Source organism: Scyliorhinus canicula, chromosome 9 (genome assembly GCF_902713615.1).
Source record: "Scyliorhinus canicula chromosome 9, sScyCan1.1, whole genome shotgun sequence".
Classification (NCBI taxonomy): domain Eukaryota; kingdom Metazoa; phylum Chordata; class Chondrichthyes; order Carcharhiniformes; family Scyliorhinidae; genus Scyliorhinus; species Scyliorhinus canicula.
Genome location: NC_052154.1, coordinates 50,765,685 through 50,790,286, shown reverse-complemented (window position 1 = coordinate 50,790,286; position 24,602 = coordinate 50,765,685). Strand labels below are relative to the sequence as shown.

Genomic DNA, 24,602 nt, shown 5'->3' with positions numbered 1-24,602 from the left:
GAATGTTCGTGTGGGTCACGAGGGACAGCCATTCGGCAAAAGTGGGCCGCCGGTAAGAATGTTCGACAAACACTGATTTAGACGGTGCTTTTAACAGACTCAAATCTATGAAATAAATCTAGTTTGAGTGCTCATGATGGCCATATATACAGTGTATCTAGCACACAGTAAACTGTGAAAAGAAAAGGCAGGCTTGCATTTATATAGCCCATTTTCTGATCACATAATATCCCAAAGCATTTTACAGCCAACTAAGTTCTTTTGTTGTCACAGTAATGTTGGGTACGCGACAGATAAATTGCTCCCTGCAAATTTCCACAAAAATCACTGTTTGTGACCAGTAATTTGTTTTGATGATGTTGGTTGAGGGACTAATGTCCGGCCGGTCTTCTTTGAATAATGCCATGGAATCCTTCCGTCCAAGAGAGCGGAGATGGGACCTCGCCCATAAACATGTCACCGCTGACAATGCAGCACGATCTCAGTCCTACACTGAAGCGTTGGCCTGAATGATGGCTCATGATGAGCAAGATGTCAGCCATGATTGAATGGCGGAGCAGACTCAATGGGCCGAGTGGCCTAATTCTGCTCCTATGTCTTATGGTCTAGTGACTCAAGCCTCTGGAGTGGAATGCAAAACCATGATTTTATGACTTAGAAGTCAGAATATAACCAACTGAGCCCAAGTTGACACTAATTGTTCATAACTGCAAAGCAGTCATGGCGCTTTAGTATTTAATTGGTTAGTGCGTAGTCTGAACCAATAGGCCCATAATACATCTTTCATCCTTTCAACAAACACTTTTGTCTGTTTGAACACAATTTCTTTTCCAGGTTCTACTGGCACTGAAAGAAACTGAAGCAATTCGCAACTGTACTGTCATTTATTAAACCAACCACCTCATTTTTCAACATGGACAATTTGGAAGATATATTACGGCTGTCGGCACTGACTATTCAGATGAGGCCATTTGGCACACTGTAATCAGGCAATCAAACATCTACCTAGGAAAATACGCGAGTAATAGTCCCCAGTGTAGTTTCAGTAAGGAGCTTCCCTCTTACAAATCATCCTAGAATTCATTCATCGAGCATTCAAATGCAAATCTGACGCAAGTATAGAAAGAAAAAAATAAACCCCAGCTACACATTTGATGTAGGCAGTCCTCCCATTAGGGAAATTAAAATTGCTCTCCTTTGCATATAGTAAGTGTCAGCTTGACTCCATTAGGAGCATTTTTACCCGCGTCAGAAGGTTATGGGTTAACACTTTAATGCAGTACTGAGGGAGTGCTGCCTTGTCAGAGTTCTTCGAAGTAGAAATAAAACTGAAGCCACGTTGACCTATTCCAGTGGTTCCGCATAACTTCTACAATAGTGAGCTAAGCCAAATGAGGCCGACAGGCTTCCCTCAACCCTTAAACACAGATCTTTCGGTCTCACAGCTGCGTTGGGGGCCTTTTGCTACCTGCATTTGTCTGCATAATAAAAGTGTTTTTCCTAAAGGTAATCAATCGAATCCAAAATGCTTGAGGACAAGACATGAGAATGCATCATGAAAATGCTGGTCTTTCCTGTCACTTTGTAGAATTACATGTAACTACACTGTTGTCGCAGGTTACTAAAGTCAACAATGTTCCAAGGAAGCCATGGAATGTTGCACCAAGGTCTAATATGACCACATACAGAACACAAATATATGTTGTGCCTTTGCAATGATTATTCACACTGCATTTTTCTATCAACAGCCCTGACTTCTGGTTTCCTGGTCTCAATTGAAACAAGCATGGCCAGGCAGTTAAAAGCATGAATAGAACTGACATTAGAATAGAATTGAACTGAATAGTATGAAGAACAAAAGAGGTGGTTCCACGAGATTACGCTATAAGATACATACAGATCATGGTCTTTGTAAAGCACAGTGTGAATGCTGATGCACACAACGGCACTCCGGTACAATTTTTGTCATTGCATCATCAGAGCAAATTGTAAGACTGGAAAAGGTGCAGCAAAAAGCTACCCATCTGATATCTGAGCTACAAGCAGAGACTCCAAAAGCTGAGTTTATGACAAAAATAAGAACGGATCTTACTGTGGTAATCAAGATTCTTTTTTTTAATAAATTTAGGGTACCCAATTTATTTTTTTTCCAATTAAGGGGCAATTTAGCGTGTTCAATCCACCTACCCTGCACAACTTTGGGTTGTGTGGGCGCAACCCACGCAAACACGGGGAGAATGTGCAAACTCCACACGGACAGTGACCCAGAGCCGGGATCGAACCTGGGACCTCGGTGCCGTGAGGCAGCAGGTCTAAGTAATCAAGATTCTTAAGAGTATTGTCAAGTTGGGCAGCACGGTGGCACAGTAGTTAGCATTGCTGCCCGCGGCGCTGAAGACCCGGGTTCGAATCCCGGCCCTGGGTCACTGTCCGTATGGAGTTTCCACGTTCTCCCTGTGTCTGAATGGGTTTTACCCCCACAACCCAAAGATGTGCAGCATAGGTGGATTGGCCACGCTAAATTGCCCCTTAATTGGAAAAAATAATTGAGTACTCTAAATTTTTTTATTTTTTTTTAAAAAGAGTACTGACAAGTTGATATTCAGAAACTATTTACCCCATTCAGGGCTGGATTCAAAGACAAAGGGGATGGCAATTCTGATCCGTAAGGGTGTGGCATTCGAGGCTGGGAGAATTGTGGCAGATAAGGGGGGCAGGTATGTAATGGTGAGTGGAAAGTGGGAGGGGGTCCGGGTGGTTTTTCTGAACGTCCATGCTCCGAATTGGGATGATGTGGAATTTATGAGACGCATGCTAGGCAAAATCTCGGACTTAAGAGTCACACCACCTGATCATGGGGGGAGACTTTAACACGTTTTCTCCCACGTTCATAAGGTTTATTCCTGCATATACTTCTTTGTCTTGAGCAGGGCGTTAATCCCAAAGGTGGCAGAATACTCAGCAATCACAGTCTCGGACCATGCCCTGCACTGGGGGGACCTGATGCTTAATGAGGAGAGAGGGCAGCGCCCACTCTGGAGACTGGATGTGGGGCTGCTGGCGATGAAGAGGTTTGCGGGCGGATTAGCAGGAACATCCAGGATTACCTGGAAACAAACGATACGGATGAGGTAGCAGCGGCAACAGTCTGGGAGGCTCTGAAGGCAGTTGTCAGAGGGGAACTCATCTCAATTCGATCCCAGAGGGAAAAGAGAGAAAAGGCGGAGAGGGAGAAATTGGTGGAGGAGATACTCCGAGTGGACAGGAGATACGCGGAGGCCCCCCGAGGCGGGGCTACTGAGGGAGCGGCAGAGTCTGCAGGCGGAGTTTGAACTGCTGACCACAGGGAAAGCGGTAGCACAGCTGAGGAAGGCAAGGGGGGGCAGTCTGTGAGTATGGGGAGAAAGCGAGTAGAATGCTGGCACACCAGCTGAGAAAGAGGGAGGTGGCCAAGGAAATCGGGGGAGTAAAGAATAAGGAGGGTAACACTGTCTTGGATCCAGGGGGGTGCACGGAGTCTTTAAGGAATTCTATAGTAAACTATACGATTCGGAGCCCCCGACGGGAGCGGAAGGGATGAGGCAATTTCTGGACCAGTTGGGGTTTCCAAAGGTGAAAGAGGACCCGGTGGAGGGGCTGGGGGCCCCGATTGAATTGGAGGAGATTGTCAAGGGTATAGAGGACATGCAATCGGGTAAAGCCCCGGGGCCGGACGGTTACCAGGTAGAATTCTAAAAGACATTTTCGGAAATATTGAGCCCACTCCTGATGAGGACCTTCAATGAGGCTAGGGAGAAAGGAACCCTCCCCCCAACAATGTCACAGGCTTTGATCTCACTCATTCTTAAACGAGGGAAGGACCCGGAACATTGCGGGTCATACAGGCCGATTTCACTTTTAAACGTGGATGCCAAATTGCTAGCTAAGATTCTGGCCACAAGAATTGAGGATTGCGTCCCAGGGGTGATAGAGGAAGACCAGACTGGGTTTGTTAAAGGCAGACAACTCAATACCAATCTCCGGAGACTTTTGAATATTATTATGATGCCCTCAGAGGGAGGGGTGGGGAGGCAGAGGTGGTAACAGCGATGGACGCAGAGAAAGCCTTTGACCGAGTGGAGTGGGAGTACCTCTGGGAAACGCTGGGGAGGTTCAGGTTTGGTGAGGGCTTTATTGGCTGGGTGAAATTGCTGTACCAGGCGCCTGTAGCAAGTGTATGCGCAAACCGGCTGAGGTCGGGGTACTTCGAGCTTCACCGGGGAACGAGGCAGGGGTGTCCCCTCTCCCCGTTATTATTTGCCCTAGCTATAGAACCACTAGCTATGGTGCTGAGAGCCTTGAGGAACTGGTTGGTAGTTTTTCAGGGTACAAGCTGAACATGGGAAAGAGCGAGCTGTTTGTGATCCAGGCCAAGGGACAGGAAGAGAGACTGAAAGAGCTGCCGCTCAGGATGATGGAGAAAAGTTTTCGTTACCTGGGTATACAGGTGTCCAGGAAATGGGATGCCCTGCACAGGCTCAACCTGATCCGGTTGGTGGAGCAAATGGAAGGGGACTTTAAAAGGTGGAACATGCTCCCGCTGTCACTGGCATGAAGGGTGCAGACCCTGAAAATGACTGTCCTCCCCAGATTTTTGTTTGTCTTTCTGTGCCTCTCCATCTTCATCCCCAAGGCCTTTTTTAAGCGGGTGAGTAGGATCATTACGGGCTTTGTGTGGGTTGATAAGACCCCGCGAGTAAGGAGATCGCTGTTGGAGCACAGTCAGAGGGGGGGTTGTCTGGGAGCTTTGATAATGGCTCCTTTGCCGTTCTTGCCGACCCGTTACTCCACATGTCCGGTGGTGGTGGCCACACTGCGGATCTGGGGACAGTGGAGGAGGTACAAGGTGGAGGGAACGTCGGTCTGGACCCCGATATGCAACAATCACAGGTTTGTCCCGGGTAGGATGGATGGTGGGTTCCAGAGCTGGCAGAGGGCAGGCATCTGAAGGATGGGAGATCTGTTCATAGACGCAAGCTTTCCCAGTTTGAAGGCGCGAGGACAAATTTAATCTGCCGCCAGGAAACACCTTTAAATATCTGCAAGTACGAACCTTCCTGAAAAAACAGGTAGTGGCCTTTCCGACGCTGCCGCCACCGAGGATACAGGACAGGGTGGTCTCCGGCATCTGGGTGGGGTGGGGGAGGGGAGGGTGTCGGATATCTACCAGGAACTACAGGAGCCGGAGGAAACCCCGGTGGAGGAGCTCAAGGGCAAGTGGGAGGAGGAGCTAGGTGAGGAGTTGAAAGCGGGTCTGTGGGCAGAGGTTAATTCCTCCTCATCATGTGCCAGGCTCAGTCTAATTCAATTTAAGGTGGTCTACCGGGCACACATGACGGCAGCGAGAATGAGCAGGTTTTTTGGAGTGGAAGACAGTTGTATGAGATGCAAGGGCAGCCCTGCAAACCATGTCCACATGTTTTGGGCATGCCCGGAGCTTAGCGTGTTCTGGCAAGGGTTCGCGAGGGCAATGTCCAAGGTACTTAACACATGGGTGGCGCAGAGTCCAGAGATAGCGATCTTTGGCGTGTCAGAAGACCCGAGAGTTCAGGGGGCGAAAGAGGCCGATGTCTTGTCCTTTGTCTCCCTGGTAGCCCGGAGACGGATTTTATTAATGTGGAGGGACTCGAAGCCCCCGAGTGTAGAGACTTGGGTTACCGACATGGCTGGGTTTCTCAGCCTCGAGAAAATAAAGTTTGCCTTAAGAGGCTCTACGCTAGGATTCTCTCGGAGGTGGCAGCTGGTTGTTGACTTTCTCGGGGAAAATTAAAATGTCAGCAGCAGCAATCCATGGGGGGGGGGGGGGGGTGCAAAACCTTAATAAAAATACTTTTTTAAAAAAAGAAACTATTTACCAAGGCCCCATGGTTGACAACAATTGGAGAAGAGTGACATTTAGAAGGAAGGAAGAAGAATGAATAGATAAGATACAACACTAGTGTTTAAAATGGATTCACCCAGCAAAAAAATGAGGTTGATAACGTAAGTTTCAAGAGGGAGTTGGTGAGAAAATCAATGAAAGGATTTACGTGGCAAAAATATTGCCAAATTTTGAAGTTTGAGGCTGGCAAGATGGACCAAACTTGCCTTTTCCAGTCAGAGATACTCCGATGTTCCACTCAGAGTTAAATCAATGATGGTGTCATCCAATCATTATATTATCATGGTCTACGTTTCTAAAGCAGTCATTAGGATACACCATTGAAACATTAAAATAGGACAAAAAACAATTAAACTGGGTTCAACATAAAAAACATATAAAGTTTACTGAAGGTTGCTGATGGAACTCGCACTAAAAATTCTTTTTATTTAAACTATGGTATGATCAAGTCATATTTTACAATTTTACCATAAATCTAACACAAGCACCACACTACAAATTTAATTGAGATTACTCACCTGCAGAAATAGCTAGTTCGACATTAATGTTAAACCGTCTGAGGCACTGAATGCAGACGTCCAATAAACCTTCTTTGTTAAAGACAGACACTGCCGTGCTGCTGCTCTCACTAAGAAAACGAGGAGGAAAAAGCTAATAAACCTTTCTCTTCAACACAATTTTTGTATATAGTTTTAGTGTAGTTCACAGTGCGGAGGCCCATTCATGTTTGTATATAAGCTATTCACTTTTTCACTCTAACCTTACAGAAGTAGACACCTCATCGTCAGGCACATTTCTCTGGGAAACTACACATGCACTGACAAAATATCAGTGCAGTCAGTGGAAAACAGTCAGCATGTTTACATAAATTTGTGAAAATGGGACAGCAACCACCTGATCAGAAGCAGCAATATCTGGATGATGCTTACAGGACAATTATGTTAGTGGGTAACCTGAATGCAAGTAACAATTTATCAGTGTCTAAATTTAGGTATTGTACTCAACTATTTCATTAGGTTGTTTTGAGCCAAACCAGTGACATAATTCAAAATTCCTGAGGTAAATGTTCCAAGTCTTCACTGACCAAGATGCCTTGTCTGTGGCTGGAGATCTGAAAACTATCGGTGTGCTACCCACAAACCTTTATCTGTTCAAATTAACAAACAGAAGATAGCAAGCAGCTCACCACTGACATGGGCTCAGGAATTCTCTCTGCAGTTAATTTGCCAAGAACTCTGAAATAATTTATTAGAGGAGCTGCAGGAGATGAAATTAAAACTTCTGCTTCATTTCTTACCAAATGCCATCGTGGACATTTTCCATAAAATAATTGTTCATCTTAAAAACCACTAATGACTCCGCAGTGCAAACTTTGTTAAGAGCCATCAGGAAAATTGGCACTGAAAATACTTGCAGATTCGTGAAAACCTACAGTTAGATACTCCGAAATGTTTTGAGCCTGATGAAAAATAAACTTACCATAAATTCCAGAGAAGGTTGATGGCCTCATTGACTATGTTTTCTACGTGGGTTTTATCCGCACCTTTCTGTTTTTGTGGAATGACCACATTTGCATCTAATTCCGTACAACACTGCAGTCAAGGAACAACAGAAACCGAGATTGGATTGGCAATCTTTTTCTCAGCATGTACTTACAACATAAATGTTAAAAGTAGCAGACTACAGAATTCAAACATCTTTGTCATAGAGTTCTCGACTCAAGCAATTCTCCATAAGGATTGTGCCAGTTTTCTTCCCCCCCCCCACACACACACACAGAGGGAGGTTACCCGAACCACTTCCCTACTCCCTAAACAATTTGACAGAATTGCTAGAGGTTAAAGAGCAATGTTCCATACATCCTCCATTACCAACACGCCACATGGGGTAACTCAGTGTAATGCATCCAAATTTGCCGGCAACACCAAATTAGGTGGGCAAATAAATGGTGGCAAAGAGGCTGCAAAAAGGATTTAGATAAAACTAAATAAGCGGCCACAAACACATTTCTCTGGGAAACTGCACATGCATTAATAAAATATGAGTGCAGTCAGTGAAGAACAGTGAGCAACAAGGTGATTTTTACATTAATTTGTGAAAGTCACTTTGACAGCAACTATCTTATCAGAAGCAGCAATTCCTGGCTGATGCTTACAGGACAATTATGTTAGTGGCTAACCTGAAGTTCTCCACATTGGTAGGAAAATTAGAAAAGCAGAATAGTTTTTAAATTGTTGAAAGACTGGAAAACGCTGTAGTCAGAGGCACTTACATGTCCTTGGAGACATAAGACACAAAGGTAACATGCAGGTACAGCAAACAATTAGGAAAACGAATGATAGGTTAGCCTTTATTACAAAGGATTTGGAGTACAAGACTAAAGCAGTGTTACTGCTATTGTACAGAGCCTTAGCAAGGCTGCACCTAGAGTACGCATATAGTTTTGGTCTCCTTATCCAAGGAAGGATGTACTTGCCTGAGATAAAGTAATTCCTGGGAGGAGGGGTTTGACCGATGAGGAGATTGAGTAGACTAGGCCTTTATATCCCAGAGAATGAGAGCGGATCTCAGCGAAACAAAAAAAAGGGACTTGGCGGGGGTAGATAGGAGGATGATATTTTGCAGCTAAGAAATCAAAACCTAGGGACCACAGTCTTAGAATAAAGTGTCAGCAGCTTAGGGCTGAGGTGAGGAGAAACTTCTTCACTCAAAGGGTTGTGAATATTTCGGATTTTCCCCTGCAGAGAGCTGTTCAAGTAAGGGATTGATGGATTTTTGTATATTAAGGGAATTAAGAGATGTAGGGATTGTGTGGGAGAGTGCAGCTGAAGTGGATGATGAACCATGATGTATTAACTGGGGACACAGGCTCAAGGGACCGAATGACCTCCTCTTGCCTCCATTTATGCTATTTATGGAGGAAAGGCCAAAGGAGGGAAATTATGGAAGAAGAGAAACAAGAGCAGATGGATTTTCATTTTACACAAAAGAGCTTACCTCCCGCAACAAGGCAGTCAGGGGAGTCAGAACGTCTTGCTTCACCATCTCATCACAAACATCGTATCCGCCACAAGCACTAAGGTTCCTATTATAAACAAACAATTCATATTAGACATTTGCACGTTTACACCCGCCTCTTCTAAGCATATCATAGAATGGTTACAACGCAGGACAAAGCCAGTCATCCATCAAGTCAAATGGATTTTACAGGACGCCTATTCTAACCCCAAACCACCAAATGGAAAATCGGTCTTGAGATCACCCACCTAAAACCCGACTGCCCTGCAGTCACCTTAAGGTGGCAGCAGTGTTAACTGGCTCAGGATGAGACTCCCCACCTGGGGAGAAGTCCCCCTGTCTCAGAGCGCAGATGGCCATTCTGAAGTCGCACAACAGCTGCCACTCAAACCTGCCACGGCTGGGACTACAGGTAGTCCTGAAGAAGCCGTAATGGAGGCCAGAATGACAGCTAAGTCCGGTTCTATAAACCTGGCGGCGAAAGCTCTCAAGCTGCCCTGCCAACAAATACCCACAGGTTCCTCTGCACCTGCACTCTCTTTAGAATGGTATCCCTTATTTTATATCGCTTCTCCCATTCTTATCCCTTTTTTTTTTAAATAAACAATTTTATTGAGGTAGTTTTTGGCTTTATAAACAGTTACAGACATCATCAGAAAGAAAGCAAAAAAGGCAAAAATGTGCAAACATCCACGTACTTTCAATACTTCCATCGTAACATATTGCACAAGCCCGCTCCCCTCCCACCGGTACTACCCGCCATATTTTCCCTCCTACTCTACTCTTACACCCCCCCCCCCCCCCCCCCCCCCCCCCCTCCCACCCCCCTGCTGACGCTCACTCTCCCGCAAAGAAGTCAATAAATGGTTGCCACCTCCGGGTGAACCCCTGCACAGATCCCCTCAAGGCGAACTTAATTTTTTCCATCCCCAGGAAACTCGACATGTCTGCAAGCCACCACTCAGTCTTCGGGGGTTTTGAGTCCCTCCACGCCAATAATATTCGTCGCCGGGCTATCAGGGAAGCAAAGGCCAACACATCGGCCTCTTTCTCCCCCTGGACGCCCGGGTCTTCCGAAACCCCAAAAATTGCCACCCCTGGACTCATCACCACCCTTGTTTTTAGCACCTGGGACATGACCCCCGCAAATCACTCCCAGTACCCCCTCAGCTTAGGGCATGCCCAAAACATGTGAACATGGTTCGCTGGTCCTCCCGCGCACCTAGCGCATTTGTCCTCTATCCCGAAAAATTTGCTCATCCGAGCCACCGTCATATGGGCCCGGTGAACGACCTGAAATTGGATCAGTCCGAGCCTAGCACATGTCGCGGTCGAATTTACCCTACTCAGGGTCTCTGCCCACAGCCCATCCTCCATTTCCCCGCCTAGCTCCTCCTCCCATTTAAGTTTCAGTTCCTCTGTCTGGGACCCTTCCTCCCTCATGAGCACCTTATATATACCCGAGACTCTGCCCTCCCCTTCTTCCCTCCTAGAGACTATTCTGTTGAGGATCCCCATTGGCGGGAGGCGCGGGAAAGATGGGACCTGTCTACAAACAAAGTCCCGCAACTGTAGGTATCTAAAATCATTTCCCCTTACCAACCCAAATTTCTCCTCCAAGCTCCTCAAACTCGCGAAGCTCCCTTCCAGGAACATATCACCCACCCTTCCCGCCCCTGCTCGCCGCCAAACTCGGAACCCCCCATCCATACTGCCGGGGGCAAACCAATGGTTGTCGCAGATTGGCGCCCAGACAGACGCCCCCATCTCCCTCACATGCCTCCTCCACTGGCCCCATTTCCGCAGGGTCGCCACCACTACCGGGCTGGTGGTGTACTTGGCCGGCGGCAGCGGTAGAGGAGCCGTGACCAGGGCTTCCAAGCTGGAGCCCCTGCACGAAGCCGCCTCCACCCGCACCCAAATAGACCCCGTACCCACCATCCACTTCCTTATCATAGCGATGTTGGCCGCCCAGTAATAATTGACCAGACTCGGCAAAGCCAGCCCTCCCTCGCTGCGGTTCCTCTCCAACATCGCCTTCTTCGCCCGCGGGGATTTTCCCGCCCAGACAAAGCTCATGATCAGCCCGTTAACTCTTTTGAAGAAGGACTGTGGGATAAAGATCGGGAGGCACTGAAAAATAAACAAAAATCGAGGGAGGATTGTCATCTTTACAGTCTGCACCCTCCCTGCCAGCGACAGCGGGAGTGCATCCCATCTCCGAAACTCTCCTTTCATTTGCTCCACCACCCTGGCCAAATTTAACTTATGCAGCCTGCCCCAGTCTCGTGCCACCTGGATTCCCAAATACCGGAAATTTTCCTCAACCAGCCTAAACGGTAGCCCTCTCAATCTGTTCTCCTGGCCCCTTGCCTGGACCACAAACATTTCACTCTTGACCGTATTTAATTTGTATCCTGAGAACTGGCCGAACTTCCTCAGCATTCCCAGTATAGTTCCCATCCCGGCCACTGGGTCCGACACGTACAGGAGCAGGTCGTCTGCATAAAGAGAAACCCTGTGTTCAACCCCGCCCCTCACCATCCCCTTCCAACCCTCTGCGGCTCTCAGCGCAATCGCCAGCGGCTCTATGGCCAGTGCAAACAGCAGCGGGGAGAGCGGGCAGCCCTGTCTGGTCCCTCGGTACAACCTAAAGTACTCCAACACTTCTCTGTTGGTCCTGACGCTGGCCCTCGGGGCCTGATATAATAATTTGATCCAATCCACCAATCCCTCCCCGAACCCAAACCGTCCGAGCACCTCCCATAGATAGTCCCACTCCACCCGGTCAAAGGCCTTCTCGGCGTCCATTGCCACCACTACCTCCACCTCTCTACCCGCCGGGGGCATCATTATCACATTGAGCAATCTCTTCAGATTGGCCGCCAGCTGCCGACCTTTCACGAACCCCGTTTGATCCTCCCCAATCACCTCCGGTACACAGTCCTCCATTCTACCCGCCAGTACCTTTGCCAGGAGCTTGGCGTCTACATTAATCAGGGAGATTGGCCTGTAGGACCCGCACGCCTCCAGGTCTTTACCCCGCTTCAATATCAGAGATATGGTGGCTTGTGACATTGTCGGCGGCAGGGTCCCTCTGTCCCTTGCCTCATTGAAAACCCTCGCCAAGACCGGGCCCACCAGCTCAGAGAACTTCCTATAAAACTCTACTGGGTATCCATCCGGCCCCGGGGACTTCCCCGACTGCATGGCCTTTAGGCCCCCAATACCTCCTCTACTCTAATCGGGGCCCCCAGCTCTTCCACTCGCCCCCCCACCAACTGTTGGGAATGTTAACCCGTCCAGAAACCTTTTCATCCCCTCCGGTTCTTCCGGCGGCTCCGAAGTATACAGCTTACGATAGAAGTCCCGGAATACCCTATTCAATTCTGCCGGGTCCTCCGCTTTGCGCCCCCCCTCGTCCCTCACTCTACCTATTTCCCTGGCCGCCTCCCTCCTCCTGAATTGCTGCGCTAACAGTCTGCTAGCCTTTTCCCCATGCTCGTACACCACTCCGCTCGCCTTCCTAAGCTGTTCCACGGCCCTGCTCGTGGATAGTGCCCCCAGTTCCGCCTGTAGTCTCTGTCTCTCCCTGAGTAAAACCTCCCCCGGGGACTCCGCGTGCTCTTCATCTATCCAACCCATTTCCCTGACCAATCTATCCATCTCTGCCCGGTCTGCCTTGGCTCTGTGGGCCCCAATTGAAATCAGCTCCCCCCGCACTACTGCCTTTAGCGCCTCCCACAAGGTCGCCGCTGAGACCTCCCCAGTGTCATTCACCTGCAGGTAATTTTTTATACATTTCCGAAGCCTCTCTCAGATCCCCTCCTCCGACAGCAGTCCCACATCTAGCCTCCATTGCGGGCGTTGATAGCTCGCTCCCCCGAACTGCAGGTCCAGCCAATGCGGGGCATGGTCTGAAATGGTAATTGCTGAGTATTCCGTGTTCTTTACCTCCCCATACAGTCCCTGCTTAGTACAAAGAAATCTATCCTGGAATATACTTTATGGACGTGCGAGTAAAACGAGTAGCCCCTTCCTGTTGGCTGTCTATCTCTCCAGGGGTCCACTGCCCCCATTTGCTCCATAAACCCTTTCAGCTCCCTTGCCATTGCTGAGAGTCTACCCGTTCTGGGACACGACCGATCCAAAGTCGGGTCAAGGACCATGTTAAAGTCCCCTCCCATTATTAGCCTGCGAGAATCTAAGTCCGGGATCTTCCCCAGCACTCTTTTAATGAAGTCCACGTCATCCCAGTTCGGGGCATATATATTCACCAGCACCACTCTTCTCCCCTCCAAACTGCCCCGTACCATCAGGTATCTGCCCCCCCTGTCTGCGGATATGCCCTCTGCCTCAAATTGCACGCGCTTGTTGATCATGATTGCCACCCCTCATGACTTCGAGTCCAAGTCCGAGTGGAAGACCTGGCTAATCCAGCCCTTCCTTAGCCTGGTCTGGTCAGACACTTTCAGATGTGTCTCCTGCAACATAATTACGTCCGCCCTCAGGGCCCGCAAGTGCGCGAACACCCGCGCCCTCTTAACCGGCCTATTCAGTCCCTTGACATTCCAGGTCGTCAGCCTGGTCGGGGGGGCACATCCCACCCACCCCACCCCGCTGGTCAGCCATAGCCTTTCTCGGGCCGGCCCCTGGCCCATGCGTCGCGCCATTCCTGGCCCGCCCTTTGGCTGCCTCCACCCTCGACCTCCTTTCCAGTGCCTATTTCAAGTCCCTCTCCCGTCAGCAGAACAACCCCCCCCCCCCCTCCCCTAACCCCATCCCCCGATACCCCCACCCCTGCCAACTACTGGCTGTAACTTCCCCCCCCATCTGACTCCCTTGACTAGCCAATCTGCTAGCCTGGTGACTCAACACTCCGGCGCCTTCCTGTCTCATTCCCATTGTTTCCCCGTCCTCCTCCCCACCCACTGGGGCAAGCCGGCTCCAGTGTCTTCCGCGAGCTGCACAAAAAGCACAAACCAGCCCAAACAGGAACAAAAAAAACACAGAAAAAAGAGAAAAAGCACAAAAATGTCCATGAACAAAGGAAAGAGTCTCAAATGTTCCGCTTGGCCCCTTTGGCCCAGCAAACCGTTGAGCAGCAGTCCAGGCACATTCGGCGTTCCTTCCCACAGAAATCCTCGGGCCCTAACTCGCGTCCTTGGGGCCTCCCTTCGGGACCAGCCCCAGGTCCCTCACAAAATCCATCGCTTCTTTGGGCTCGGAGAAGTAGTGGTGTTGACCCTGGTGCGTGACCCATAGCCGAGCTGGGAACAGCAGACCAAACTTCACGTGCTTCTTGAACAGCACCTCCTTGACATTCTTAAAGGCTGCTCGCCGCCGAGCCACCTCCTGGCTTAGGTCCTGATAAATGCGGAGAACACTGTTGTTCCACGTGCTGCTCCTGGCGCTCTTTGCCCACTGCAGCACCCGCTCCTTGTCCACGAACCTGTGGAACCTAATCACCATCGGGCGGGGGGGGTCCGCCCAGCCGCCCCTGCCTTGCCTGCACCCTGTGTGCCCCCTCCAGCTCCAGCGGTCGCGGAAAGGCTTCGGCCCCCATCAGCTGCTTCAGCAGATCTGCTACAAACGTTGCAGCATCAACTCCCTCAGCCCCCTCCGGGAGGCCGACCATCCTCAGATTGTTCCTGCGGTCTCTATTCTCCAGCTCCTCCACTCTGTCCAGCAGTCTTCTCTGCCACTCTTTCAGGCCGTCAACTTCTAGCGCTGCAACCGTTTGCGCATCCGCCTGCTCCTCCACCGCCTCTCCCAGCTCCTTAACTTTAACATCCTGGGCGTCCAGCCTCTGGTTCAGCTGATCCACCGCTTTCTGGATTGGGTCCAAGCTGTCCCGCTTCAGCGCTTCAAAACTGGACTTCATTACCTGGAGCATGTTATCCAGCGCCTGCTGGATTGCTGAGTCCGGGGTCCGTGTGTCCGCCATCTTAGGTCCCAGGTAATTTTCTTCAGGTCCTTGTCTCTGTCCCTTTTTCTCCTTCTTCTTCTGCCTTCTGGAATCCCGCTGTTCCATGTGCCGCAGCCCGCTCCTCAGCACCTTCGCTGCCGCCTTCCTTCGCCCAGCTCCTTAAATTTTATCTCCTGGGCATCTGAAGTGGGTCCAAGCTGTCCCTCCTCAGCAACTCCAAACTTTTTTTTCCTTGTCCTGGAGGAAGGAAGGTCCGTGGGTCCGCCATCTTACCCTTCAGGTCAGTTTCCTCCTTGCCTCTGTCTCTCTCGCTCTCTCTTTCTTCCTCTACCTGCTGGCCTCCCACGATTCCATCCGCTGCAGCCCGCTCTCGTCTTCCTTCCACGGCAGCCTTTTTGCCGCCCCCGTGGTCCCGCTATCGCGGGGAATCAGCTGCTAAGCCCCGCCGGAGTGAGAGCCCGCCGAATGTGCGGCTCACTCGAACATCGCCGCCACCGGAAGTCCCATTCTTATCCCTTAATGTGTAACTTTGCAGATCCTGTGTTTAATTTAATCTGCCATTTCACCAGCCTAGCTCTGCTCTCTTGAAGTCCATCAGTGTCCTCCTCAGTTCACAGTATTTCCCAGTTTTGTGCCATCTGCAAACTTTGAAATTGTGCACTGTACACCCAAGTCGAAGTCATTAACACATAAAAAAAAAAGATTTTCAAACAAATAAAAATATTGCTCCCTTAAAAAGGTTCCCCACTAGATCCTGGTGTAGTTGGCGTAAGATTTATATACACGGTAAAAAAGACACCCATTATTAAAAAGTTGACAGTCAACAATATATTTTATCGGAAAATGGTCATTTATAATTTTGTAATCTTGACATTATAATGCCTGTTAGGATAAACTTGCATTTAATGTACTATTGAAACAACATTGAACAATGTTATCGCCAGATCTGATTTAATGCATGTTCAATGCTGCTTAAAACATTTAGCACTCACCTGAGTGCACCAGCAGCTGTCTCTCTGACACCAACACTTGGATCAAGCAGCATTGGCCCCAAACACCGAACGGCATCTTTCTGCAGGAAGGAAGGGATCACCTTTTCCTCCTGGACAAGTTTCGAAATACTCGCACATGCAAATTCCCGGACATCAGGAGACACACTCTGTAACTACCAGAGAATAGGATTTTAGTTCATCACATGGACGATCACGTATTCCGCTCTCATATGCTCGTACAATCGATTCTCATTCAACATATCAACATAACTCATGGAAATGCGGTGACGTTTTAGTCTAATTTATTTCTGCCCTAATATCTAAGAGTGGGCAGGCTAAGGTGGTAAAACTCCTTTACACTGATACAAGCCTTTTGTGATGCGGGGTATTCCACATTCCTTTTCTTATAGAAACAATTATAAATCAAAATAAGCATATTCCTATCAACAAGTTAATCCAGTTAAAGCTTAATGTTGGTTAAGGTTTTACACAAAGAATGCATCACCTTTCACATTGTTTTGGTCTGTGCACATTTAATTTCTGAACTAACTGTAAGAAAAAGTACATCTAAAGTCAAAGTACAAAAATCCTCTATAATTATTTTCACAAGAAATTATTGGTTTTCAATGATTGATGGACTACAACTAAGACCTGGATAAAGACTAGGATTATGCTAACATGGTCAATTCTATTAAATGGATGGGCAGCACAGTGGCGCAATGGGTTAGCCCTGCAGCCTCATGGCACCGAGGTCCCAGGTTCGATCCCGGCTCTGGGTCACTGTCCATGTGGAGTTTGCACATTCTCCCTGTGTTTGCATGGGTTTTGCCCCCACAACCCAAAGATGTGCACAGTAGGTGGATTGGCTACGCTAAAATTGCCCCTTAATTGGAAAAAATGAATCGGGTACTCTAAATTTATATTTAAAAAGGAATTAAGAAATAAAAACACAAAGTGCCGGACAAACGCAATAGGTCTGGCAGCATCTGTGGAGAGAGAAACCAAATTGATGTTTTGTGTCAGATATGACTTTGTTGGAATCAAAGTAAACTTGCTCAAGTCTAGGCCACAACTAATATGGTGAAGCATAACTTGGTCTTCATTTTGTGTTGTTGTCCAAAGACAAATTGTATTAATTTAACACAAACAGGTCTAATTATAACAGTTGCTCTGTAACTCTGTAATGGAGGCCCTCATCTCCCTCCAATGTTCCTCTGGCCCTTATATTGTCCAATACCTCTTCCAAATGTTATAGCTACTTACTTGGTGAAACTCCCCTCATTGTACTCTCTGGTGCGAGAGCAATTTGTCCTTGATTTAAATTTGAACTCTTGCCACCCACTCGCCTCCAATTAGGGCAGCATGGTAGCACAGTGCTCAGCACAGTTGCTTCACAGCTCCAGGGTCCCAGGTTCGATCCTGGCTCTCGGTCACTGTCCGTGTGGAGTTTGCACATTCTCTCCGTGTTTGCGTGGGTTTCGCCCCCACAACCCAAAGATGTGCAGGGTAGGTGGATTGGCCTCACTAAATCGCCCCTTAATTGGAAGAAAAAAAATAATTGGGTCCTCTAAATTTATAAATAAATAAATTGCCCTTAGTGTCCAAAACGGTGAAGTGGGTTACGGGGATAGGGTGCAGGAGTGGGGTTAAGTAGGGTGCTCTTTCCAAGAGCCAGTGCAGACTCGATGGGCCGAATGGCCTCCTTCTGCACTATAGATTCTGCGATTCTATGAATGAATCTGCATTCTCCTCACACAAACTAAAGACTGCAGATTAACTTTAACAACCATCTTTCATAGAATCATAGAATGCCTACAGTGCAGAAGTATTTGACCCATCAAGTCTGCACTGACCCGCCAAAAGAGCCCCCCTGCCTCGGCCTACTCCCCTGCCCTATTCCCATAACCCCACCTAACCTTTTGGGCACTAAGGAACAATTTAGCCCAGCCAATCCACCCAAACCGCATATCTTTATACTGTGGGAGGAAACCGGAACACCAGGAGCCAACCCACACAGACAGCGGGAGAACGTGCAAACGCCACAGAGTCACCCAAGGTCAGAATTGAATTCAGGTCCCTGGCGCTATGAGGCAGCAGAGCTAACCACTGCTTTTGCCACCTTGCAAGACCTTGCCCCCTCTCATTTTTCTATTGTTGAAGAAGTCTTCAAGTTGTTAGCTATTGCTCAGTTGGCAGCACACTCGCTTGAATTACAAGACCGTGGCTTCAAGTCTGACTCTAGAAACAAATGTAGTCTGACACTCCAGTGCAATACAACGAGCACCGTCAAGGTGACTGACATCTTTTGGGTGAGATATTAAACTGAGGACTGGTCTGTCCTCTCTGGCGAGGTTATCCCTGCTGCCCTGGCCAAGATCTATTCCTCAATCACCATCACCTAAAAAACATTATCCGGTCATTATTACATTGCAGTTTCTGGGAGCATACATCTAATTGGCTTCACATTTCCTACATTATAAAAATGACTAGACTTTGAAAGTACCTCATTAGCAGTTCTGCAGTTTTAGCTGGCTAAACTCCAGGGGTACTCTCGACACAATCGAGGGTTCCAAAAACCTGGTTATGCGAATCTGCGCCAAAGGCCATTAAGCCTGGGTAAATTGGTATATCCATTGCAACATCCTGAGGTTGAGGCAACATATAAATACAAGTTTGCTTTTCCCCAAATCACTTATTTCTTTGCTTCAGTGGCCATCTCCCCGCCCACTTCCAAAGCTTAACTCTGAAAATAAAACTATCCAGCATCCTCGTCTGCCTTCTACAAACCAATACAATGTAGCTTCAGTTAACCGCCCTAACAGCTCTCTCACTTCATGTGTCCTTTCCAACGCCTTCACAGTTCCAGATTGTGAAATTCTATCCTTATAACCCTAAACTTGAGGCCTGCAGCCTTATAAGCACACCAAGCACACAACTGGATGAATGATTCACTGTCAGATCCAGATAATGATCTTAATCAATATTGGCGCAGGTCTTCTGCTCTCCAGATCATCAGACACCAGACGTATCTCCCAGGATGCACTACTGACTCCATGTAAATTTCCTGGGAACTTTGAACTTGTGATGGGCAGTTTCCTGCTCCCCGGGACTCTCTGAAAAAGTTTCCAGCTCTGAGCTGGAGTTGAAGACTTTGGATGGTTCCAAATTACGTACCTGAATAGTTAGCGAGGAAATGTTAGAAAAATCCCAGTCTAACTTCTGGGTAATTTACACCTGACTTTCCTAATTCCCCCTCAACTGCCTGACTAGCCCCAACCTGGCATTACTATCTCCCACCACCCGACTGACACACCCAACCCCCAGTCCCCCGACTCCCCACCCTACCCAGCTGCCAGCCTACCCCCTTACCTTACCCACTTGACAACACTCCTTCGCTAATACACTGAAGAGCTGTATAAACGTTCCAAAGCTTTCCAGTGTTTTAGTGAACAGTTACAAAAACATCACAGCTCCTGCCATATAATGGCTTCTGCACGGATTTCCCTCACTGGTGTCTCAGAGGATTCCTGTGCTGAGTTCTGCAGGATCCTCCATCGGAAGATTGGCCAGAAAAAGCAGAGGAAGGTAAGTGGTACTTTTTTGCCTGATCAGAGTTGGAAATAAGGTCCTAACACTGATCGAAAGATTTGAGCCAATGCACCTTCGGCTCAATGGCCAAATTATCCCAGTACTCCAGGAGTACCCTGAAATCCAAGGGAAACAGAGCTCCTTGTTCCTGTCACACACTGAAAAAAACAATTGCCTTCCCCATCTCCTTTCCTCTGCTAATACATATCTTAATTTCAATGGCAAGTATGAGAAATTCATGGATGTTTATTCAACTTGAAGTTTAAGGATATCCAGTTGGCTTCCCCTGTCCAAATACTCAGATTGCAATCCCATATCACCATAACTTCGGGTCTGTACACTCACCAGCCCCATCTTCCCCACCCCTTACTCAACTCCATGGCACTGCACGAGTTTGGCTTCACTCAACATGGGTGTGTTGCAATATTTCATTCACTTTTTCCACATCTAAATGCTGCAAATCTGTCTTGGTTGTTCGTGAAATCATCTACAGGCAGGTGTGAGCATCAATATGAATGCCATCCAGTTTTATCACTCCACTTTAGCCCTGGATTCTTGCTATACCAATTGCTTGTTCAGCATCAAGTTGCAGAAAAGGAAGAGTTCTCTCCATTTAGCATCGTAACACAAAATTCATATTCCGCTTAATGTCCCAAATAAAAGGACACACTGGTCATGGATTCAAAAGAACAAAGAACATTGCAGCACAGGAACAGGCCCTTCGGCCCACCAAACCTGCGTTGATCCAGATTCCTTATTTAAACCTACTACTTATTGCCCAAATGATCTGTATCCCTCCATTCCTCGCCCGTTCATGTGTCTATCAAGATACATCTTTAACGTTGCCATCGGGTATGCCTTCACCACCTCCACTGGCAATACGTTCCAGGCATCCACCACACTGCGTGAAAAACTTTCCCTGCACCTCTCCCCTAAACTTTCCCCTTCTCACTTTGAACCTTGCCCCCTTGTAATTTGGGTCTTCAACCCTGGGAAAAAGCTTCTGACCGTTAACCCGGTCTATACCTCTCATAATTTTGTAGTCCTCAATCAGGTCTCCCCTCAGCCTCCGTCTTTCCACCGAAAACAATCTAAGTTTATTCAACCTCTCCTCGTAGCTAACATCCTCCAGACTAGGCAACATCCTGGTAAGCCTTCTTTGCACTCTCTCCAAAACATCCATGTCCTTCTGGTAGCGTGGCGACCAGGACTGCACGCAATATTCCAAATGTGGTCTAACTAAAGTTTTATACAGCTGTAACATGACCTGCCAACTCTTGTACTCAATGTCCCGGCCAACGAAGGCAGGCATGCTGTTGCCTTTTTGACCACCTTATCCACCTCCATTGCCAGTTTCATGGAACGATGGACCTGAATGACCAGATCCCTCTGTATGTCAATGCTCCCAAAGGTTCTACCATTTACTGTATAATTCACACGGGAATTTGATCTTCCAAAATGCATCACCTCACATTTGGCTGTATTGAACTCCATCTGCCATTTCTCTGGCCAACTCTCCAATCTATCCAATTTCTGCTGTATTCTCTGACAGTTCCCTTCACTATCTGCAACTATCTTAGTGTCATCTGCAAACTTGCTAATCAGACTATCTACATTTTCTTCCAGATCATTTGTATATATTACAAACAACAGTGGTCCCAGCACTGACCCCTGTGGAACACTACAAGTTACAGATCTCCATTCAGAAAAACTCCCTTTCACTGTTTCTCTGTCGCCTGTTGCCAAGCCAGTTCTTTATCCACCTAGCTAGCACACCCTGAATCCCATGCGACTTTAACTTTTGTACCAGTCTGCCATGAGGGACCTTGTCAAACGCCTCATTAAAGTCCATGTAGATGACATCCACAGCCTTTCCCTCATTAATTAATTTTGTCACCTCCACATAAAACTCAATCAAGGTGGTAAGACATGAGCATCCCTGCACAAAACCATATTGTCTATCACTAATAAGTCCATTCGCTTCCAAATATGAATAACTCCTGTTGCCCAGTATCTTCTCTAACAGCTTCCCCACCACTGACATCAGGCTCACTGGGAGAATTACCTGGATTATCCTTGCTTCTCTTCTTAAACAAAGGGACAACATTGGCTATTCTCCACTCCTCTGGAACCTCACCTGTGGTCAAAGATATCTGGTAAGGCCCCAGCTATTTCTTCCCTTGCCTTCCACAGTAACCTGGGATATAACCCATCTGGCCCAGGGGACGTGTCTATCTTAATGCATTTTAAGATATCCAACACTTTCTCCTTCATTAGGCTGACATGTCCTGGAGTATTCACACACCCATCCCTAACCTCAATATCCGTCATTACCCTCTCCTTGGTGAATACCAATGCAAAGTACTCATTAAGGCCCTCACCCACTTCCTCCGACTCCACGCATAACTTCCCTCCTTTGTCCTCGAGTGGGCCTACTCTTTCCCTAGCTATCCTCTTGCTCCTTATATATGTATAAAAGGCCTTTGGATTTTCCTTGACCCTGCTTGCCAATCACATTTCATGGCCTCTTTCAGCCCTCCTAACTCCCAGTTTACATTTTTTCCACTTTCCCTATATTTTTCAAAAGCCTCATCTGTTTTTAGTTGCCTAGACATTATGTATGCTCCCTTTTTCTTTTCGACTAGTTTCACAATTTCCCCTCCTTCATGGTGTCCTGCCAGTTCAATTAAGATATAGCTGATGGTGCTCAATTTTGGTGACCTATTTGATACAGCGCACAGCTTTGTGGCAGTTTACCCCGCCATCACAACAGTTCATAACCACAGAATCAACTAATCAATACCCAGGCTCAAGTTGGACAGCTGGTTCGTGATGCAAAGCAAGGCCAACAGCCTAGGTTCAATTCCCGCACCAACAGAGGTTATTCATGAAGGCCCACCTTCTCGACTGTCCCCCTCACCTGAGGTGTGGTAACCACCAGGTTAAATTATCACCAGTCAGCTCTCTCCCTCAAAAGGTGAAAGCAGACAATGGTCATCTGGGAGTATGGCAACTTTACTTACTTTTACCAGGCTCAAGAACCTGTCAGATTCCCAAATTCTACACTACACAAGTGGTTAACTTATGCCAACTCTGCCACGACATTTTCTAATAGTCCACCTTCAGTTTTTTGGATCCCTGTCCCCAACACACTATATTTTCACAAAGTTGTTGCACAGTCTTGCTCAGACATGCTATCTAGCTCTCTGAATGCCTGGGCTGTATCCCACTGACGCTCCACAAAACTCGCATTTTTGATTATGCCTTCAGAGGTCTACTTCGGTATAACACTTCCACCTGAACCGAGTGCCTCATTTATTCCTCTGAAACTACAAGTTATTTTTTTTAAGTACTTCATAACTGGTGATGCCTGCTTCCCCCGGAGAGCACGAGGGAGACAGAATTGAATACACTGAGCTTTTTTAAAAAAAAATCTAAACAGGCGCCGGGAGTCCCACAGGGGAGCAGCTGGGGAGAACAGTACACAGCCCAAAAGAGAAAACATTTCCTAAATTTACTTTCTCAAGTAAATCCCGGGCCGGCGAGCAAACGTCTCCAGCTTCCTCCTCCTCCTCTTTGGTGTTATTCGGTGGCCCGATTGGGGAAAACTGCGGCCGTGCAAATTTGTTGGTTTTCTTCTTGCCCATAGCGTGGCGAAGCAGGCGCTGGGGGGGGGGGGTGGGAGCTGGAGCGGGCGCTGGGGGAGAGCTGGAGCGGGCGCTGGGGGGTGGGAGCTGGAGCGGGCACTGGGGGAGAGCTGGAGCGGGCGCTGGGGGGAGAGCTGGAGCGGGCACTGGGGGAGAGCTGGAGCGGGCGCTGGGGGAGAGCTGGAGCGGGCACTGGGGGAGAGCTGGAGCGGGCACTGGGGGAGAGCTGGAGCGGGCGCTGGGGGAGAGCTGGAGCGGGCGCTGGGGGAGAGCTGGAGCGGGCACTGGGGGAGAGCTGGAGCGGGCACTGGGGGAGAGCTGGAGCGGGCGCTGGGGGAGGTATGGAGCGGGCGCTGGGGGGTGGGAGCTGGAGCGGGCACTGGGGGAGAGCTGGAGCGGGCGCTGGGGGAGGTATGGAGCGGGCGCTGGGGGGTGGGAGCTGGAGCGGGCGCTGGGGGAGGTATGGAGCGGGCGCTGGGGGGTGGGAGCTGGAGCGGGCGCTGGGACGGGGACGGGCGCTGGGGGAGGTACGGGGAGGGAGCGGGAGAGCTGAGCCGAGCCGCTACACCATGTGGACACCTCAGTCCGGGTCTGTGCCGGCAGCTCCGGGAAACACAGGGACGTCACGACCGGGGAGGAGACAAGAGCTTTGAATGACTGAGTCAGAAAGAAGCTGATGCCGGGTTAATGTCCCACATCACCTCCTAATGCTGGGCGCGAGGCTAATGTTCATCCTCGTCCGAGCGCAGAATACCACCAGTAAAGTAACTTCACCGGGGGAGCTGGCGGCTCGGCGCTTGGAGAGTTACTGACTGCCATTAGTTCTGGTTAACACGGTCCGGATGTGAGGACATTGCTAACCGCTCCCGCCCAACACTGAGCCACGCTGGTCCTGCACCGTGTCACATCACACCCTCTGCCACATTGCACAGCCTCGCATTCGGCCCGTCGGCTGTGTTGCCTCCCTGAACTCACCCAGTGCTACCCTTCTCCCCGCAGCCCTGCGCGTTTTTCGTACGACCTCTTGAGTTATTGTTCCCCTGGCTAAAGAGTGATGTTCAAAGAATAACGCAGCCACGTTATTTTTTTCCCCCAAAGAAACAAAAACCTAAAATGCTGGACAATCTCAGCAGGTCTGACAGCCTCTGTGGAGAGAGAAGGAAGCTAATGTTCCGAGTCTGGACGACTCTTTGTCAAAGCTAGTCAAGAAAAACTGATTGCTTCACTCTCAAAATCTTCCAAAATAGTCTGGATTTATTGTACGACCAAGGCACCAATCACATATGAAATAAATAGAATTATCATCCTGGATGATTTCAACCTCCATCTTAATTCATCATGCTCTATTTTCACTAGCCACCCTCCTATCTTGTCTTAATATCTCCCTAAAAGACCCAATCCATATCCACAGCTACACTCTTGCTGTCACACCTGGCCTTGATACTCCAGTTGTATCAATCACAGACAGGCCTATTAGTGATCACCAACTTTGTATTCATTCGTTTGTG

General features: G+C 48.4%; 1 protein-coding gene across 5 annotated transcripts in view; it reads right to left on the bottom strand.

Annotated features, from left to right (window-relative positions):
* The window catches only part of heatr3 (HEAT repeat containing 3), a 79,286-nt gene extending 55,198 nt beyond the window's left edge, over nucleotides 1–24,088 (bottom strand). For 2 of the 5 annotated variants that reach the window (XM_038806680.1, XM_038806681.1), the window contains exons 1-5: nucleotides 22,966–23,143; nucleotides 15,860–16,032; nucleotides 8,918–9,005; nucleotides 7,400–7,512; nucleotides 6,439–6,548 (exon numbers count right to left, since the gene is read on the bottom strand). In XM_038806680.1, the coding sequence (XP_038662608.1) occupies nucleotides 6,439–6,548; nucleotides 7,400–7,512; nucleotides 8,918–9,005; nucleotides 15,860–16,032; nucleotides 22,966–23,094 (613 nt within the window). In that variant the 5' untranslated portion in view covers nucleotides 23,095–23,143. Of the gene's footprint in view, nucleotides 1–6,438; nucleotides 6,549–7,399; nucleotides 7,513–8,917; nucleotides 9,006–15,859; nucleotides 16,033–17,122; nucleotides 17,247–18,362; nucleotides 18,382–22,965; nucleotides 23,144–24,069 lie in introns of those variants that run through there. The other 3 variants (XM_038806685.1, XM_038806683.1, XM_038806682.1) reach the window with 3 other exon arrangements.
* Between the last annotated feature and the right edge of the window lie 514 nt (nucleotides 24,089–24,602).